The 18,914-nt window shown below is 43.2% G+C and overlaps 2 protein-coding genes across 5 annotated transcripts in view; one reads left to right on the top strand and one right to left on the bottom strand.

Moving 5' to 3' along the window:
- Window positions 1-1,398, top strand: part of pde1a (phosphodiesterase 1A, calmodulin-dependent) — a 63,415-nt gene extending 62,017 nt beyond the window's left edge. For all 3 annotated transcript variants that reach the window (XM_020054530.3, XM_034297635.1, XM_010880097.4), the window contains 3 exons: window positions 180-373; window positions 538-810; window positions 1,186-1,398. In XM_020054530.3, coding sequence (XP_019910089.2) covers window positions 180-373; window positions 538-810; window positions 1,186-1,241 — 523 coding nt within the window. In that variant the 3' untranslated portion in view covers window positions 1,242-1,398. The remainder of the gene's footprint in view (window positions 1-179; window positions 374-537; window positions 811-1,185) is intronic.
- Window positions 1,399-1,714: 316 nt separating this feature from the next.
- ppp1r1c (protein phosphatase 1, regulatory (inhibitor) subunit 1C) lies at window positions 1,715-17,124 on the bottom strand. 2 transcript variants are annotated; one of them, XM_010880098.5, is made up of 6 exons: window positions 16,791-17,122; window positions 15,697-15,763; window positions 5,455-5,486; window positions 4,721-4,787; window positions 2,986-3,195; window positions 1,715-2,609 (listed from the first exon to the last, which is right to left on the bottom strand). In XM_010880098.5, exons 1-6 carry the CDS (start codon window positions 16,881-16,883, stop codon window positions 2,512-2,514), a joined length of 567 nt encoding a protein of 188 aa, XP_010878400.1. In that variant the 5' UTR covers window positions 16,884-17,122; the 3' UTR covers window positions 1,715-2,511. The 2 variants fall into 2 exon arrangements, with proteins under 2 accessions (XP_010878400.1, XP_010878401.1); XM_010880099.5 differs by lacking the exons at window positions 4,721-4,787; window positions 5,455-5,486 and having other exon boundaries at window positions 16,791-17,124.
- Window positions 17,125-18,914: the final 1,790 nt, after the last annotated feature.

The raw sequence follows: 18,914 nt of genomic DNA, 5'->3' as shown, positions 1-18,914 counted from the left end.
ACATTATCTCTGTGGCCTTGCTACATTATAAACAACCAAGCCCTGGAACCGTTTTGGCTGTCATTTTCTTTTCACGGATACCCTCTTATGGAGTTGACATGTGAGTCACTCGAACCTAAGGCATCAAAAGAAAATTGGCAGAATACAGGAGTTTGTTTCTATCTTGTCTGTTGCTTTAGTTTGACAGGTAGTGGGTCGGTGACAGTGGTGGAGTCAGTCCAGAGACACAGTGTCCGAGGCTCTAGCCAGGGGGAAGACCAGGGGGTCACAACAGATTATAGTCTGACAGGCATCGACCTGAAACGAGTGAGACGCACGCTAGCCGAGGTTATCCAACACAACAAAGACCGATGGAAGGAGCTTTCTGTACATGGTATGATCCTCTTGATGTTGCTTCTTCCTTTTCTGTTCTTCTACTCAGTTTTGTCGCCTAAACATAGTAGTTACGTTCAATATTCTGTGTTCCTTCCATAGTCAGGAGACTACAAGTGACTTTAGATGTTAATTCCACTTGCTTGTGTTATATTTTCTCCTCAGAGTTGGCAAGTAAAGAGAGAGCTAAACTGAACCCTGAACCAGAGGAGTCCCAGATTAACACAGAGGTTACGTTGACTCACTCCAGCCCAGAGAGAGACAGCCAGGATCCCCAATCAGAGCCCTTCAATGAACTGTTTAACAACACAAACTCCAATAACTCTTCCCAGGATATTTCAGACCTAGACATCCGTCCTCAAAGTCCCCAGTCCCCGTCTGATGTTAAAGAGACAAGATCACCTGTGCCCATCTCTGCTGAACACCTTCCGTGTAACGGTAGGAATGTTACCTAGCAGTACCAAGCAACCAGGCCTCAGGAGGTGTGGTATACAATTAGTATACGACAGCTAAGGGATGTTTCTAAACACAATGGAACGCAGATACATCAGTTAGCTGTGGTATATTAGCCTCACACCACAATCCACAGAGGTGTCTTATTGCAGGTTGCAGCTTACAAAACCCAGTCTTGTCATGTTTTAATGCTGTCTGTCCATGTGGACTAAAGCTATGTGGTGTTGTCCTCATCTCTATGATCAGATTATCGTTCATCTGTCACATGTCAAATGTCCAAGAGTCAACTGCAGAGTAGATGGTTGTCAAGGTTACAGCTGTGTGATGCTGTGTTCTCATGGTAACTGTTGTTGATTGCAGGAGAAGGCTCTGGGCCAGTCCTTGAAGCAGGGGAGGAGCCTCTTCCGAGCACTTGATTCTGTTAAGCTACCCAACAACGCTGCAACTTCCTGATTCAGCAGGCATTATGTGTTTGTTTTTTTATTGTAAATTTGTTCTGATTTTATTTTCAGTCTATTATTGTAAGGTTATTTATTAAACATGGGAGTGTTCTTGCTCCTCTTTCCACCGCAAGTAGTTTGTGTCTATTTTCATTTTGTCTTCATGACTCTCTAGTTACAGAAGTTCATTTTCAAGTTTTAATGGTGATATGCATTGGATGCACAAGGCACACCGTATAAGAGTGCACACATAAGAACAGTAAAATTACAGTACTTTATATTAACTGCTTTTGTTCTCCGTTATTGGATGATAGAATATTGGTCTCCAATGTGCCTTGCCTACAATTACCGACACAATGAGTATGATTGGTTATGCAGTGCCTAATATTACCCACTAGGGGGTGATGTTGCTATCCTCCTTCTCCATACAATACAAGAAATACACTGACTTCAAATATGGAAACATTTTATTTTGTGTTATGAAGTCTTCCCTTTATTCGTTAGCTGAGACAACAATATATCTGACCAAAATAAACCGGACAGTTGGGTTTGGCAATTAATATGATCCGCAGTGTTTCTTTCTCTGCTCCACTAAATGCCCACAATGCTTTAGGCAACAAAAATGTATAGATTTAGCCAGCATTTTATTCAATATTAACCTAGATACTTTTGGTAACACCTGTAACACATCAGACCTACAGAACATAGCATTCAGATTCTCCAAAACACCAGTAAGGAAAACATTTGATTGTAGGACTCCTTGTTTGTACAGTAACTTGTAATACACAGTGGTACACTGTATACAAACCCAGTACCAGTAGAAAATACTACAAAAATATCACAAATCAATCTATGTGAATTATCAGCAAGTATTTTACATAATGAGATAACATGATGGGATGAAGCAAAAATAGAAGTAGATTTCATGTTATTTTCTTTTTGAAGGAAATATTAAAAAAGAAAAATCAGTATTTAACTACATATCAGTCAGTCTAGTTGCAGGTAAGAAGCACATAAACTCTGCTATTACAATATCTAAAATGTACATAATCAAAGACAACGGTACATTTTGAGATGTCCTTTTTGACTTAAAAAAAATGCAAGACTGGAAAAATGGAATCCCAATCTAGAAACGAAACCTTATACATTAAATCATAATCTTTTCCCAAGAGTTCATCACCCATTAACGTGTTCCATTAGAAATCCATTAGAAACATGGGCCAACAGACCGTCCCCTTCTCACCTCTCACTTCGGGTTCCTCTTGGCGTCCTCCTCTTTCTCCGCCTCCTTCTCCTCCTCTTCAGGGAAGGATACCTTTGATTTGCTCTTAAGCAGCTTGGCCCCTGGGAGTTGGACAGACGGAGTGCTAGAGGGTCATGGGTAATGGGGCAGACGGTGTGTCTGCGGTCACATCAGAAGGATCGATAGAAACCCCCGCGGTCTGTTCTAACAGATAACACGGGGAGTCTTTTGAACCTGTCGGTCAACGCCAACCCACTGACACACATTATGTGACTCGCACAACTGGACAATTTGAACCCTCTCAACATCACTTTCTAACCCTCAGTGGTGATCTACACATGCAGTATGTGGCGGAGGGTTTTCATAGTAGAACAACACGGTCCAACAACCCGGCTACTGTCGGAAGTGTCAACGGCCCCAAACTAATGGGGCAGTGATAGATGCTTGTGCCAGAGATGGACGGTGTGAAGAGCCTACCTGGGGTAAAAGGAGGTAGGTGCTGGTACGGGGTGTCTTTGCGTCTCGGTGTGTCTGTCGGTTGTGGTAGGGCCCCTGACAGCTGCTCTGCTGGGGCCAGTGTTTCTGTCAGTTGTGGCAGGGCCCCTGACAGCTGCTCTGCTAGGGCCAGGTTGTCCGTCTGGGAATGCAGACGGTTCTCTCTGTCTTCGCGGTGGCCTTGACAGCAGTCTGCGGACCCAGTGCAGGGACACATTCAGTGCTGTTATAATTCATAACTTGACCGTGGAACTGAGAGAAGTTTTAGCAACATTAAATCTTGTCTAAATGTTGTCATATACAATTGAACATATGGTCATTATATAGCAAAACAAAAGAAAGTGGGTTTAGGACAAATATAGACAAAGCAGTAAATTAAAAATGTTAAAGCATATCAGTTTTGTCCAGGACTGGACTCTACACACCATTGAGCAATAGCCAATCATAGTAGGCTTATATGCAAATAAACAATTAGCCACATACAGGCCTTCTCTTCAAAAACATTATGTTTAATTCAGAACAAATATACTTCTCCCGCACTTCATATAACATATCGGAAAATATTTCACAGATGGTAACGTGATTATCTATACTATAATGCATGTTTTCTTACATAAATACAAATTGAACAAACTGTTCAGATATTTAGCAAGCCAAAATAACAACAGTTCCTCTACTGGACACTTGCCGCAGCCACAAAATCCATATGCAAATATCACAGCCAAAGAAATCTATAGCTGAATACATTTCACATCACTACTGTCAGTCAAAGCAGTATAACACAGTTACACTGTGAAAAGCCATCAGTCCACTATTTCTGGTCCTTCCATTTTTCTGTAAGTATATGTGAGTCACTGAAACGGAAAGGCCATCATCCCAAATGGCTGGAGGCAACAAACAATGTACCAGTCTTTGATGTAAAACTCAATTGCAATATATATTGGACCACCAAGAAAATAGTCAATTAAATTAGTCATGCACTGAACTGCATCACTCTATTCTGCAAACAATGCTGGACTCCATGTTATTGTATTTTGATTCAGACAGAAACTTGGAGTTTGATATAATAAGGATTTTCTGTTTCTTTTCAATTCGTACAGGAGATAAAATTATATAATACTAAAACTTTATTTAACCATCTGTTACAATGGAAATTGCTTTTCTGGTGTGCTCTCAGCTGGAACGTATTCAGCATTCAGCTGAATTTAAAGCTGTTAAGCCTAAAGGTTTTTGTTTTGGCCATTGGATATCATGATTGGCCTCATTGTTAAAGCATTTGGCTATGTTGCATATATTCTTATCTAATCCCTAATTAACAAACCAAATTAGTAAGGAAAACAAAAACTGACTGCAATATTTCTGTTTGTATAAGATTTTAGCAAGAATGCACAGCCTGACCAATGATGATTCATTTAAAAGATCGCTATTGGATGGCTTACAGGGTCTGAATATCCATGTGTGAGACCTGTCAGAAAATTCTATTTATCAATATCTAAACTGGATTTATAGTGACTACGGCATTACCAGGAAATAGACTACCGCAATTATTCAACAATCATGGTCACAGGCTTTAGCAGGCTCCAACTGTATGTTTAGAAACACCACGCACAACACAACCAGTGTTTCCTACACTTTAGTATGAAAGGGGGAAAATGGGACTTTTGTTTTGACTATGATAGCAGAGCGATAACTGTTTGTGTTAAGAGAGGACCAGTACCTTTCATGGTCGGGGAGGTGAAGACACTGTGTTTTCTCTGAGCAGGAGCCAACTCTGCACTCTGGGTCTGTTTTGGGCAGATGGAGGGGGAGGGGCAGAGCAGCATGAGAAAGCCTTGCTGCAGAGATCTCATTTCCCTGACACCATTTCAGGAGCCGGGCCATCTAAGTTAATCAATGACAACGGCATTAAAAAGACGTCTCCTCACAGAGCCATAGACTGGTAAACCAGAGAGCTATCCTATAAGTGATGTTTGAGGAGTTACAGAGGTAACTTTGGTCAACTCGGAATTGAAGTGTCTTTAACTTTTTCCGCCATGTACATTTCTATGACAAGTCGAACTTGTCAAGAACGAACATGCTGCAAGTCAGGTTAAGTCCCAACTTATTTATCATCCTTAATGAAATAACTGAGTTGTTAGCTGAAGATCAATTAAATTAGATTCTCTCGCTGTCACATACACTCAGATTGTTATTATCCACTTCATTTTAAGAAAGATGATATCGCTTTGTGTGTCTGTGTGTTACATTTCAAGATTAAAATACCCATCATATTACATATTCAATGATAAATGATGAATAAAAACGGTAACGTAAAGGTAACTGAAGGGGTCTAGCTTCATGAAAGCCTGAGTAGATCCATGTTGGCCCTCTGAACAGTCAACATAATTTAAAATAAAATGTAAAAATAGTTTCTGCTTAAAAACACATCAGGTAAAACAGAGTTCAACATACCCCTCCGTGACGGCTGGTAGTCTGCCTGTCATCTGCGTGAAAGAAAGGTATATCGACACATTCATATCATTCAGAGTTTCATCACTAAACAACCATCCCTGAATCAGTCCCACATTTCTTTGCTAGCACATCTACTAAGAACATTACTGGTAGTGGGGCTGCTAGGGGCAGATAACATACAGTAGAGGGACAGAAAACAGTACATCCACAAAGTTGACATATATTTACATACGGTGGAAATAAAAAGTCTACACACCCCTGTTAAAATGCCAGGTGTTTGTGATGTAAAAGAATGAGTTTATACGATATGCGTTTATAATTTTGTAAGTGTACAACCCAATTTCCAAAAACTTTGGAGCCCTGCGAAAATGCTAATAAAACAGAATGCAGTGATGGGCAAATCATGTATCCTTATATTTAATAAAAAATCGTACAAAGTCAACATGTCAAATATTTAAACTGAGAAATATTGTTTTGGGAAAAATACGCGCCCGTTTTGAATTTGATGCCAGCAACACATTTAAAATAATTTGGTTCAGGGGCATGTTTACAACTGTGTTGCATCACCTCTTGTTTTAACAATACTCTGTAAACGTTTGGGAACTGAGGAGACCCGTTGCTGTTATTTTGAAAGTTATATGTATTCCCATTCTTGCTTGATATCTGATTTCAGCTGCTCAACAGTTTGGGGTCTCCTTTGACATATTTTTCATTTCATAATGCGTCAAATGTTTTCTTGTAGAAATAAGCAAGGCCTTCCCTAAAAAAGGTGTCGACTAGATAGCAGCATATGTTGCTCCAAAATCTGTATCTATTGTTCAGCATTAACGGTGCCTTCACAGATGTGCAAGTCACCTATGCCATATGCACTCATGCACCCCCACAGCCCGGAAGACGTGGCATCCATGATTCCCAAAAATAATTTCACATTTTGATTTGTCAGACCACAGGACAGTTTTCCACTTTGCCTCAGTCCATCTTAAATGAGCTGGAGCCCAGAGAAGGCAGTAGTGTTTCTGGATCTTGTTTATATCTGGTTTCTTCTTTTCTTGGTAGAGTTTTAACTTGAATTTCTGGATGCAGCAACGTACTGTGTTCATAGACAATGATGTTCTGAAGCGTTCCTGAGGCCATGCAGTGATTTCCACTACAGAATCGCGTCTGTTTTTATTAATACAGTGCCCGCCTGAGGGCCCGAAGATCACAGCCATCCAATACGGTTTTGTCTAATGTCCAGGCTATTTTGACTGCAGCAAGACACCAGCCGTTTGACCTCCATGATACCTGGACACATCGCTGTTGTTGGTGTGCAGTGAGAATAGCAGAGGTGAAAGCACTCCCCTTGGTGTCACTGCGATGCTGAGTGGTAGAGAGACAGAACTGTGCATAATCCTCTTCACAAATCGTGGCCAACATATTAAATGACTGACACAAGACGGCCTCAAAAGAATTTCAGGATCTCCACTCCATCTCCTGTATGTTAAGCTTGTTGCCAGAAATCCCTGTCTAAATGCGTGGATGGCCTGTTGAAGCAATGTATAAAACTTTATCAGTCAATGAGGATGTTGTGCGAAATTTCCCAGTGCTTCAGACATTGGCTTAACTGATTTACTCTACCGAACCAATCCTATCCTACAACACCTTTCTCTATGTATGCACCCAAGCACCAATCGTTACACTGGAGCACTGTTTGAGACCGCTTGATTACAACCTGTTCATTGTGTGGCTAGCATGTGGAGCCCATTAACATGACCAAGTAGTTGTTTAGGAACAACAGGAAGCCTGTGGTGTTGACCAACAACACAACATGACAGATACATTTACATTTACTTATTACATGTACTGTAATAGTGGTTCATGTTCTTGTACTGTAGGACTGTTTCATCATTTTGTTCATTTTGTACTATAGGACTCAATACATTTAGCAGTAATTTAAGACCTGAAGAGGGTATGCTTGTGATAAGATTTGGTTCACGCAATGAACAAACAGGGAACCGAAACCTTGGGTACCACTTCAAGACATTCCTATTAAATCCCCTTTGTTGCAGTAGAGTTCTTCCATCGAAATTGCATGCAGGGATCGGTTCCCAAAACAAACAAGTTCAAGTTGAGTGGAATGTAATGATCAACTGTGTCAAGTTGAACTAGCAAATGCCACAGAAAGCGTCATCACACAACAATCGTTGAATGGAGTCAGTGTGTCACGGACCACCAAGCCGTCGGTGTGGGCGGATGATGTCATGGTTTCTCGTGTCGTGGGAAGGGTAAAGAGCACCTCAGATCCCTGCGATCATGCGAGGCTGCTATTGCATTGTATATCATTTGTATAACATGAACGTGTATGATGCCTACATTAAGTGACCAAGTTCCATCAAGACACCAGTCATACAGTATTACTGGTCAGTGTTACTGGCCAAAACAACCCAAAGAGCCAACAGCAGAAAAAATCTGCTGTAAAAGAGTATTTTCTTCTCTCTTTCCAGGTCCATAGTTTAGACATATTATCCCTTTTAGGGCGCGTTTTAAATGAGATCCGTTACATCATGTCAGCTGGAAAAATGTTGACACATTTGATTGTCCAGGATAACATTGTTTCAGGACACATTATCAAGGGATATTAAACACAACACTACAGTAAGTTCCCATATAAAGCTTGTGAAGTGGCCTCACTCCAGCTCAGATGACATATAGAAAAACAAAGGGCTGCTTGTAGCTAATACAATAGCTGTGAATGAATAGGGTCCATGCAGAACACCTACAGTATACAGCCCACACACAGAGCCAAGCAGACAAGCTACAGACAAAATAATGTACTGTATTGGATCCTATCCACATCACACTCCAGTAACTCCCAATGGGATCTCTATGGGGAATGGAGTGCTTGAACCTCACAAAGCACACCTTCCTTATCAACTAGATAAAAAAGGCTTGCAGAGACAACTAGCCTTGAGAACTCACATGCCCATGAAGACAGAGGAATGGATCGATGGATGAAAGGAGAGATGGAGGAAAGGAGAGATGGAAGGAGGGATAGAAGAAGGGGCACAGAGGGTACAGTAAATCTGCCATGAATACAGACCTGTCATTGAAGAGAAATGACTTTTACCCTGCCAAGATAGAGAAAAGAAAGGCAAACTGGGTCTGGGATCACCCAACACACACACACACACACAACGATTCCATTCTGACAATTGATTGTCTCTAAGCTGGCTCCTGGACCCTGGGCGGGCTTCTGTCACAGTTCAATTGCCACCCAGTAGATCTGAGTTTAGGTGGATTGTTACTGAGACAACAACAGCACAAATGACACTATTTCCTAGACAATTCTCTTGCACAAGCATTTTTGCACCTGTAGTCAGATTTCAAAGCTTTACAAAACTCCCTTATAGAGCTTCGTTTGGTTTTAAATGCAAATAAAACCAAGTATATTGTGTTCGCTAGGTCCGGAAATAAATGGGCGGATACTTCGAAAATGACCACACCAGACAATTCGGTTTTAAAATGTATTACTTCAGACAAATATCTAGGTATTTGGTTATGTTAGAAATCAGCCATTTGGTATAGTGGTTGAAATAATTATCGCATACCCGGTTGTCAAGGGAGAGAGTAATTCAATTATTTAGATAGTCTTGTTCATGAGGTTAAGGACCTGGTCTTCCTTACACAACCTCAATCTCTTCTCACTCAATCTATTCTCACTGTAATGTTGGTTACAAGCTGATATATACATTGAAGGGTGTGTCTACCTAGCAGGTAGGTCAGGTTTCCAAGACAGTAACCCCCAAGCCAAATGGTCAATGTAAACATTCCTGGTTGTTACCAGAGCGCAACCTACAGGGAGTATCTAAACAGAGAGGTTTCTGTTGTTCTCATTATCAAGACACATTCACTTCCAATGAAACATACATTCACATTGTAATTATTAATGCTCAGATTCCACAGTTAGATAATATAAAAATGGACATTTAAACCCATATTGCTGAGTTGGTAAAAAAAAAATGTAAGATCAGAATTGGGTTCTTCAATAGAAATAAAGCATGTTTGTCATCTCGACAACATTTTTCAGGCCATGAAATACTATACATGCATGCCTCAGCTTCGGTTTTAAAAAGGTTGGACTGCAGGCTGGGGCAAGTTTTATATACACCACTGTCTTTTGTATACTGCTGTGGGTTGGGATTCCTTGTCTTCCACAAGGGCAGGACACTTTTTATTTGGTTGGTTAATAAATCAATCCTGCAGAAACTTCCATATTATCTTAATATTGTATTGGAAAACAGCTCTTATCAAAAGTGATCACAAGATTGGATAGTTCTCGAGGTGCCCCAGGCACAGTCTAAGATAGGTACAACATTGTTTACCTTCTGTGCCCCCTATACACTCACCTAAAGGATTATTAGGAACACCATACTAATACTGTGTTTGACCCCCTTTCACCTTCAGAACTGCCTTAATTCTATGTGGCATTGATTCAACAAGGTGCTGAAAGCATTCTTTAGAAATGTTTGCCCATATTGATAGGATAGCATCTTGCAGTTGATGGAGATTTGTGGGATGCACATCCAGGGCACGAAGCTCCCGTTCCACCATTGGGTTGAGATCTGGTGACTGTGGGGGCCATTTCAGTACAGTGAAACATTGTCATGTTCAAGAAACCAATTTGAAATGATTCGAGCTTTGTGACATGGTGCATTATCCTGCTGGAAGTAGCCTTCAGAGGATGGGTACATGGTGGTCATAAAGGGATGGACATGGTCAGAAACAATGCTCAGGTAGGCCGTGGCATTTAAACGATGCCCAATTGGCACTAAGGGGCCTAAAGTGTGCCAAGAAAACATCCCCCACACCATTACACCACCACCACCAGCCTGCATGATGGATCCATGTTCTCATTCTGTTTACGCCAAATTCTGACTCTACCATCTGAATGTCTCAATAGAAATCAAGACTCATCAGACCAGGCAACATTCTTCCAGTCTTCAACTGTCCAATTTTGGTGAGCTTGTGCAAATTGTAGCATCTTTTTTCTATTTGTAGTGGAGATGAGTCGTACCCGGTGGGGTCTTCTGCTGTTGTAGCCTATCCGCCTCAAGGTTGTGCGTGTTGTGGCTTCACAAATGCTTTGCTGCATACCTCGGTTGTAACAAGTGGTTATTTCAGTCAAAGTTGCTCTTCTATCAGCTTGAATCAGTCGGCCCATTCTCTTCTGACCTCTAGCATCAACAAGGCATTTTCACCCACAGGACTGCCGCATACTGGATGTTTTTCCCTTTTCACACCATCATCATCATCATCTTCCGCTTATCCGGGTTCGGTCGCGGGGGCAACCGTCTAAGCAGAGATGCCCAGACATCCCTCTCCCTAGACACTTCCTCCAGCTCTTCCGGGGGGACACCAAGGCGTTCCCAGGCCAGCCGGGAGACACAGTCCCTCCAGCGTGTCCTAGGTCTTCCCCGGAGTCTCCTCCCGGTGGGACGGGCCCGGAACACCTTCCCAGGAAGGCTTCCGGGGGCATCTGAAACAGATGCCAAAAGCCACCTCAGCTGACCCCTCTTGATGTGGAGGAGCAGCGGCTCTACTCTGAGCTCCTCCCGGGTGACCGAGCTTCTCACCCTATCTCCAAGGGATCGCCCAGCTACCCTGCGGAGAAAGCTCATTTCGGCCGCCTGTATCCAGGATCTTGTCCTTTCGGTCATGACCCAAAGCTCATGACCATAGGTGAGAGTAGGAACGTAGATTGACCGGTAAATTGAGAGCTTCACCTTGTGGCTCAGCTCTTTCTTCACCACGACAGACAGATACATCGACCGCATTAGTGCAGAAGCTGCACCGCTCCGTCTGTCAATCTCCCGTTCCATCCTTCCCTCACTCGTGAACAAGACCCCTAGATACTTAAACTCCTCCACTTGAGGCAGGCACTCTCCACCAACTTGAAGTGGGCAAGCCACCCTTTTCTGATTGAGGACCATGGCCTCGGATTTGGAGGTACTGATTCTCATCCCCACTGCTTCACACTTGGCCGCAAACCGTCCCAGTGCATGCTGAAGGTCCTGGTTTGAAGGGGCCAACACGACAACATCATCCGCAAAGAGCAGAGACGAAATCGTGTGGTCCCCAAACCTGACACCATCCGGCCCCTGGCTGCGCCTAGAAATTCTGTCCATAAAAATTACAAACAGAACCAGCGACAAAGGGCAGCCCTGCCGGAGTCCAACATGCACTGGGAACAAGTCTGACTTACTGCCGGCAATGCGGACCAAGCTCCTGCTTCGGTCGTACAGGGACCTGACGCCCTTAGCAAAGGACCCAGGACCCCATACTCCCGAAGCACCCTCCACAGATGCCGCGAGGGACACAGTCGAATGCCTTCTCCAAATCCACAAAACACATGTAGATTGGTTGGGCAAACAAAACCATGAACCCTCCATCGCCCTGTAGAGGGTATAGAGCTTGTCCAGTGTTCCACACTGTTCCTCCTGAATCCGAGGTTCTACTATCGGCCGTATTCTCCTCTCCAGTACCCTGGCATAGACTTTCCCGGGGAGGCTGAGAAGTGTGATCCCCTTATAGTTGGAACACACCCTCCTGTCCCCCTTCTTAAAAAGAGGGACCACCACCCCGGTCTGCCATCCCAGAGGCACTGTCCCCGACCACCACGCAATGTTGCACAGGCATGTCAACCAAGACAGCCCCACAACATCCAGAGACTTGAGGTACTCAGGGCGGATCTCATCCACCCCCAGGGCCTTGCCACCGGGTGATGGACGAGTCCACCTCTGAGCCCTCATCCTCTGCTACCTCAATGGAAGACGTGACGGCGGGATTGAGGAGATCCTTGAAGTACTCCTTCCACCGCCCGACGAAATCCCCAGTTGAGGTCAACAGCTGCCCACCTCCACTGTAAACAGTGTTGGTAGGGCACTGTTTCCCTCTCCTGAAGCACCGGACGGTTTGTCAGAATCTCTTCGAGGCCAGCCAATAGTCCTTCTCCATGGCCTCACCAAACTCCTCCCAGGCCCGAGTTTTTGCCTCCACAACCACCCGGGCTGAAGTCCGCTTAGCCTGCCGGTACCCGTCAGCTGACTCAGGAGTCCCACAAGCCAACCAGGCCTGATAGGACTCCTTCTACAGCTTGACGGCATCCCTTACTTCCGGTGTCCTCCACCGGGTTCGTGGATTGCCGCCTCGAAAGGCACCGGAGACCTTATGGCCACAGCTCAGAGCGGCTGCTTCGACAATAGAGGTGGAGAACATGGTCCACTCGGACTCAATATCTCCAGCCTCACTCGGGATCCAGTCGAAGCTCTGCCGGAGGTGGGAGTTAAAGATCTCTCTGACAGGAGACTCGGCCAGACGTTCCCAGCAGACCCTTACAGTACGCTTGGGTCTGCCGAGTCTGTCCAGCTTCTGCCCCCGCCATCGGATCCAACTCACCACCAGGTGGTGATCAGTTGGCAGCTCTGCCCCTCTCTTCACCCGAGTGTCCAAGACATACAGCCGCAGGTCAGATGAAACGACAACAAAGTCGATCATCGACCTACGTCCTAGGGTGTCCTGGTGCAACGTGCACTGATGGACACCCTTATGCTTGAACATGGTGTTCGTTATGGCCAAACTGTGACTAGCACAGAAGTCCAATAACTGAACACCGCTTGGGTTCAGATCAGGGAGGCAGTTCCTCCCAATCACGCCCCTCCAGGTGTCACTGTCGTTGCCCACATGGGCCTTTTCACACCATTCTTTGTAAACCCTAGAAATGGTTGTGCGTGAAAATCCCAGTAACTGAGCAGATTGTGAAATACTCAGGACCGGCCCGTCTGGCACCAACAACAATGCCATGCTTAAAATTGCTTAAATCACCTTTCTTTCCCATTCTGACATTCAGTTCAGGAGATTGTCTTGACCAGGACCACACCCCTAAATGCATTGAAGCAACTTCCATGTGATTGGTTGATTAGATAATTGCATTAATGAGAAATTGAACAGGTGTTCCTAATAATCCTTTAGGTGAGTGTACATTGAAAGTTTCACAGGATGACTTTAGGATATTGTTTTAATAGCACATTTTAAAATGCGTCTGACTGTACATTTTACAGTGAATTGTATTTGCTTTTCTTAAATGTGTTTTTTATCGGTTTTAAAATGGTTTCTTATTCGTGTTTTTATTTTTTGTTGTTGTAATACAGGGCACCACTGTTAATGAGACGTCGGTCTCAGCTGGTTTTCCCTTTATAACCGACACATCCTAAATTGATTACCAATTCCTTCCTCAGTACAATAAGAACTAAACAGGGTGTACATTCTACTGATTCAGTAGTACGGGTTTGGAGTCATCGTGTACACACCAATTATCAATCAAATTTGTTGTTCAACCCAGACACACATTCAAACACAAACACAAACGTTTGGTTTTCTATTCTTGTGGGACCAGTAAACCTGTTCTCCATGTTCCCTATCCTCTAACCCTACTCCTTAACCCTAACCTCAATAATCTAACTTTTGCCTAAACTTAACCTAGCTCTAATGCCTAACCCTAAACCTCACCCGTGGTAGCGAAACTTTTAAGTACCCCAATTATAACCCTGACCCTAACCCAAAATGTAAACCCTAAGCTGCAAATAGTGACCAGCCAAAACAACTTGTGGGGACTGATTGGTCAGGTTTTACAATCTTTATGGGGAGTTGGTTGTCACATGTAATATGTATGTTCAGAAAAACCAACACACAGACACACAAAAACACACAGAAACAAGCACACACTGCCTCATGGAAGCTCCTTTTATATTGTTTGTGCCAGATGACAGAATACTGTCATCTAATGGAAGGATGAATTTGAGCAAGGTTTCCACTGCAGGGAAATAATTCTACAGCAATGGAACATTTTTATTATTATATTGAAATATTCTCTGGCGTTGAAATATTTTCCTGCCATGTAGGAACATTCCTGCAACAACAGAATTATAACATTAGGATACATCACCTGTATCTATCAACTTTGAAGTAGAAATTGTACACAAAAGTGTCACATAATGGACACAGTCAGATGGATGCCAAAATCTGAAGCTTCCACTCTTCATTTCCACTCCCCCCAGGTAAAGAAATCACAGTAGGAAGATAGTGGAACCTATGGCGCTCGATGGAGCTGGACTGACCCTCTGCCAATTTTCTCATTGATGAAACCACTGATATCAGTAAAAAAAATTGTTCCGAAAAGTAGAATATGTTAGGAACGGAGTGGAACACTTTGTTTTGACTTCACCCATTCCAAAGTTTCAATAAATGTTGCACAAACTCCAAACTGCCCCAACGTTCCACACCCCCTTAACAGAGTAAATCTTTCCTGACAGAAACTCGCTAGAACACACCAGTATTGCCCAACAGGATTTGGCTAACTTGTGCTTGGCTCTGCTCACCAGCCTTCCAATGGAAACCACAGCTTGTGTGCCATCTTGGTTTAGCTATATAAATATTTCCATGTGTTTAATTACAGGATTCTAGTGTTCTGCATTCTGTGCAACTGACCAGGTGTCCTTTGTAAAAGAGTTTGTCCTGAATTCAAGGGGACCTCTTGAATAAAGAAAGGTGGAATACTGAAAATTAGCTAATGTCTGGGCTGTTGGGCTGTCGTCTCCAAATGCTGACGATACAGGGAAAGTATTTGTGCTGATATCACATCGCAACTCTATCCTCATCACAAACACAATGTTCTACATCTCCCACTCAAGGTTAGAGGCCACTGTCACGGTTTCATCATGCCAGACACAACATTGTGCACACTTGTTTTTTGCACAAAGAACTTCCATTCGCTAAGGCTGATATCATCCTCCTTCCATGCTTCTCCTCTAAACATCTTATAGTTTAATACACCTCTTTGTGTAGCCCACAAGAAATGTCATGAGCTCTACATCCACTTCTAATGCCGTCATTTTCCATAACTTATATTTAGATTTCTTCATCTCAAAAGATTTACACAATGAAAACAAGCCAAATGTTATAGATCATTCTCATTTTGAATAATGAGTAAGGTGGAATACATAAACAGACCAAAATAATCCAAATCAAATGAGCCTTCAATCTAGAATACTAATTTTATTCATCATAAAAATAAACAGTTGTCACACTAAGACACATGACTTTCATTAGAGTCTGGGGAGTAAAGCTTGGTGAATTGATTTAACATTCAGGCCATACATCAAATTTCAGGGAATAATTAAAATTAAATTTCTTTCCACTGAGTCTTACCTGCTGCAGTTAGGTCTGGCGGAAGATAGATGACATGGGTGGCTGGTGTTGGTCTCCTCTTTCGGATCTATCAGGGACAGAATGGACAGGTAGAAGGACACTGTTGAAACGGGATGGGATAAGAAAAAACAGAGAGACAGAGCAGGACAGGATTTTGCTTTTTGTTTTGTTTCTCGGTCAAATGCTAGGCTTAACTCAAGTTTCTTTTCTGTGTCAAAACCCCTTTAGCAATTAATCAATCCATAATTTCACCTCATCAGTCCTAGAATGTGATGGATCCTGTCTAATAGGTCCCAGAAAGTAATAACTTGGTTCAGAGCCAAAACACACATGTGTAAAGCTACATGTGCAAAGCGGGTCATTTGCTTTGACATTCGGATTTGTCCGATTTTATGAAATCATGGTGACGTGTTTAAAAAAATTAACTCCCCATTTGCATACCAGCTGAACAACTGCAAGAGATGTTTCAGACTGAATCGCAGAGAACCGGAGTTCAGCAGACGACAGGTATTTGACTCGTCAGGCAAGTGCAGGGCAGGGTGGTGTTACAATGTGGGGTCGAGGACAGTTGGAGAGAGAGAGCAAGGGGCAGTCACCCAGTGGGTTTACAAAGTGGTAGACTAGAGTTTAGCGTCAACACAATCAATGACCTAAGCGAGGGAGAGGACTGGGTACGGAGTGAAAAATGCTAGCCGAAGGTTTTGAACAATACTGTCATTCTAAAACCACCATAATGACAAATAAGGTTGCAAATGAAATTGCTTTGCACTGGACATATTTTTCCTGTTAAAAATCCATTCAAGGCACTGAGATGTTAAAATAACATCTAGGCAAATAAGATTATGAAGAACTGATACGGGTAAACAGTAATCTTAGTCCAAGTTTCCCAATGTCCATTACATGAAACAGATTTGCTACAAGATCAAAGTAAAGCTTATTTTTCCCAGTCAGTCTCAAGAGGAGCTAGCGCTTTTAAACCCCCACCTCCTTCAGCGAACCCACTAAACCCCCACCATCCCATTACCATGTCACCATGATAACAGCGTACATTATCACCGTGTCGTCATTATGTAGGAGTGAACGGTTTAACTCACATGCTCCGATGCCTGGGGGTCCAGCTCACTCTGAAAGACAGGTACGGCAAACTGGATCTTCTTGGGGCTGTTGGTTTCCATGCTGGACTCCATTGTTTTGAGTGGTGAAGACAACAGGACAAGGGGAGAACGCAGGAGAGGAAGACAGGGGGGACTGCGTTGGAAGCAGCAGCTACGGCAGCCTCTTCTGTTCCTCCTCCCTACCTTGAGCACAGGGGTAGCTTTCCTGGACCGCCCAACACAGCCTGCCTCTCCGCCTGCCCCCTGTCCCGAAGGGGAGAGAGAGAGAGAGAGAGAGAGACACACTCCACCGCCTCACACAGTCCTCTAGTGTCCAGTCCACTACTCAGCAGCACAGTCAGTGCCCCTTCCCCCCAGCCAGTCGCTGTCTTGCCTCCCGGCCCAGACCTCAGCTCAGACGGATCAACAGCATGCTATTTAGCCTCTGTTTAGTGGAGTGCTGTCTCTCTGATTATAGCCACCGGACAGTCTTAGTCTCTACTCTCACTCTCTCTCTCTCTCTGGGTATCATGACACCACCACCCAGAAGTGCAATGTAAGCCCCCAGAGGGACCAGGCTGGTGCAATGTTAATTATTGATAACCAAGTTTAGGAAGCGAACAGCCTCTTCATCCAGATCTTCCTTCCTTCCTCTCTCTGAGACCTCTCTAGATGGATTGAATAAATTAGTATTTTGAAAGAAATATTCCTCTTTATTAGACTTTCAGAGATGAAATTGAGATATCAAAGTGAAAACAAGCTAAAATAATTGAGATATCAAACAAAACTTAAACAATAGGTCCATAGAATATGCTGCATATATGGCAGTCATTTTAATAAAACAATTTTCAAAACCCTTTTGAAATGAGAAGATACCAGCAAAGACCCAATAAGCACAGTATACAAAAACAAAATTGAAGCGGTACTGGACCATGGGGGAAACTCTGGTGAACAGCACCATGGGTCACGGAGCTCAGTTCATTTCATGAACAGTTTAAAACACGTCAGAGATTTCTTAAGGGAGGCATGTGGAACCCTATTAATTTCATTATTAGCTCCAAAGCAGAGCAACACACCCTTAATTTGGAGCGATGTATGGCAAGGCGGTCATTATTGTATCCTGGGAGATTGCGATTTATTGCCTTATGAAATATATTGAGCTTCATGTTTACCCAACAGTCGAGGCACACAGGCCTGCTCAGTGAAGGCTGGACAGAAATGATTTTTCTCAGCTTCTGTGTTGTCTCCTTGTTGCAATGTAATTAGACTGGTTTATGAGGCTGAATCTTCTGACAGGTTTTAATGTAACTATCGGTCCTGTTATTCTATATGTAGTTCTCTATATCCTTTGAACATATATATATTCATAATTTGTATCATGCAATGTCCTAGGTTTTGTAGGGGCTCCAGCAAGATAAGCTTGTGCTAATGAAATCTTAAAAACAGCATAGAATTGCCTGTCACCTCATGTCTGGAAACGAACGCCTGTTCTTATATACTGCTGACTGTGGTTGACGCTCAGTGAAACCCATGACTACTCATTCGGGATAAGCGTGTCCTAACCTTTCACTGTTACAGTAGCAGTCTGCCAGGACTGACCAAAACATTTCCATTTCAGACAGTCGGCAAAACAACAACATAATGACGATAAACCAGTGAGCCATACATTTCTCCCTTTGAAAGGAACACTGATGTCATTCTCACCCAAAATCCTTTAGTTGTCACTGAGTCAAGGTGCTGTACACAGTCACAGTGAAACCACACTTCTGAAACTTCTGAAAGACAGACTTGCTATTTACACCATGCCAAGAGAGACTTTAATTCTCAGCTCAGTGTGAGACAACACCCTATTTAGTACATTAACTTCCACTATATAGACCCGAGTCAAAAGTAGCACTATGCTGAGGGAACAGGGGGCCATTGGGGACAGACAAGTCATGCCTTTGGCATCGGTGGCATCCATTTATGCTTTTAATATGTACAAGGAACAGCTAGGAAACACCCCTGGAGGAAATGCCAGAGGGTTAAAGGCAGGGCCTGGATTGACGGTAGGTGGGAAGGACAAAGCACCTTAAGTGTGACACATTACAGTATATAAGTGGAAAGTGCTGTTAAGTGGGGTAT

Source organism: Esox lucius, chromosome 16 (genome assembly GCF_011004845.1).
Source record: "Esox lucius isolate fEsoLuc1 chromosome 16, fEsoLuc1.pri, whole genome shotgun sequence".
Lineage (NCBI taxonomy): Eukaryota > Metazoa > Chordata > Actinopteri > Esociformes > Esocidae > Esox > Esox lucius.
Note: the sequence above shows the minus strand (reverse complement) of the source record. Positions and strands in the feature narration are given on the sequence as shown.

What these genes read in the sequence shown, in the direction of transcription:
- ppp1r1c (XM_010880098.5), bottom strand. Translation starts at nt 16,883, where the DNA reads ATGGAGTCCAGCATGGAAACCAACAGCCCCAAGAAGATCCAGTTTGCC. An exon ending in GCCAGACCTAACTGCAGCAG is followed by an intron (nt 5,487 to 15,696) that starts GTAAGACTCAGT and finishes TCTTTCACGCAG; the next exon opens with ATGACAGGCAGACTACCAGC. An exon ending in CTACCAGCCGTCACGGAGGG is followed by an intron (nt 4,788 to 5,454) that starts GTATGTTGAACT and finishes TGCCCAAAACAG; the next exon opens with ACCCAGAGTGCAGAGTTGGC.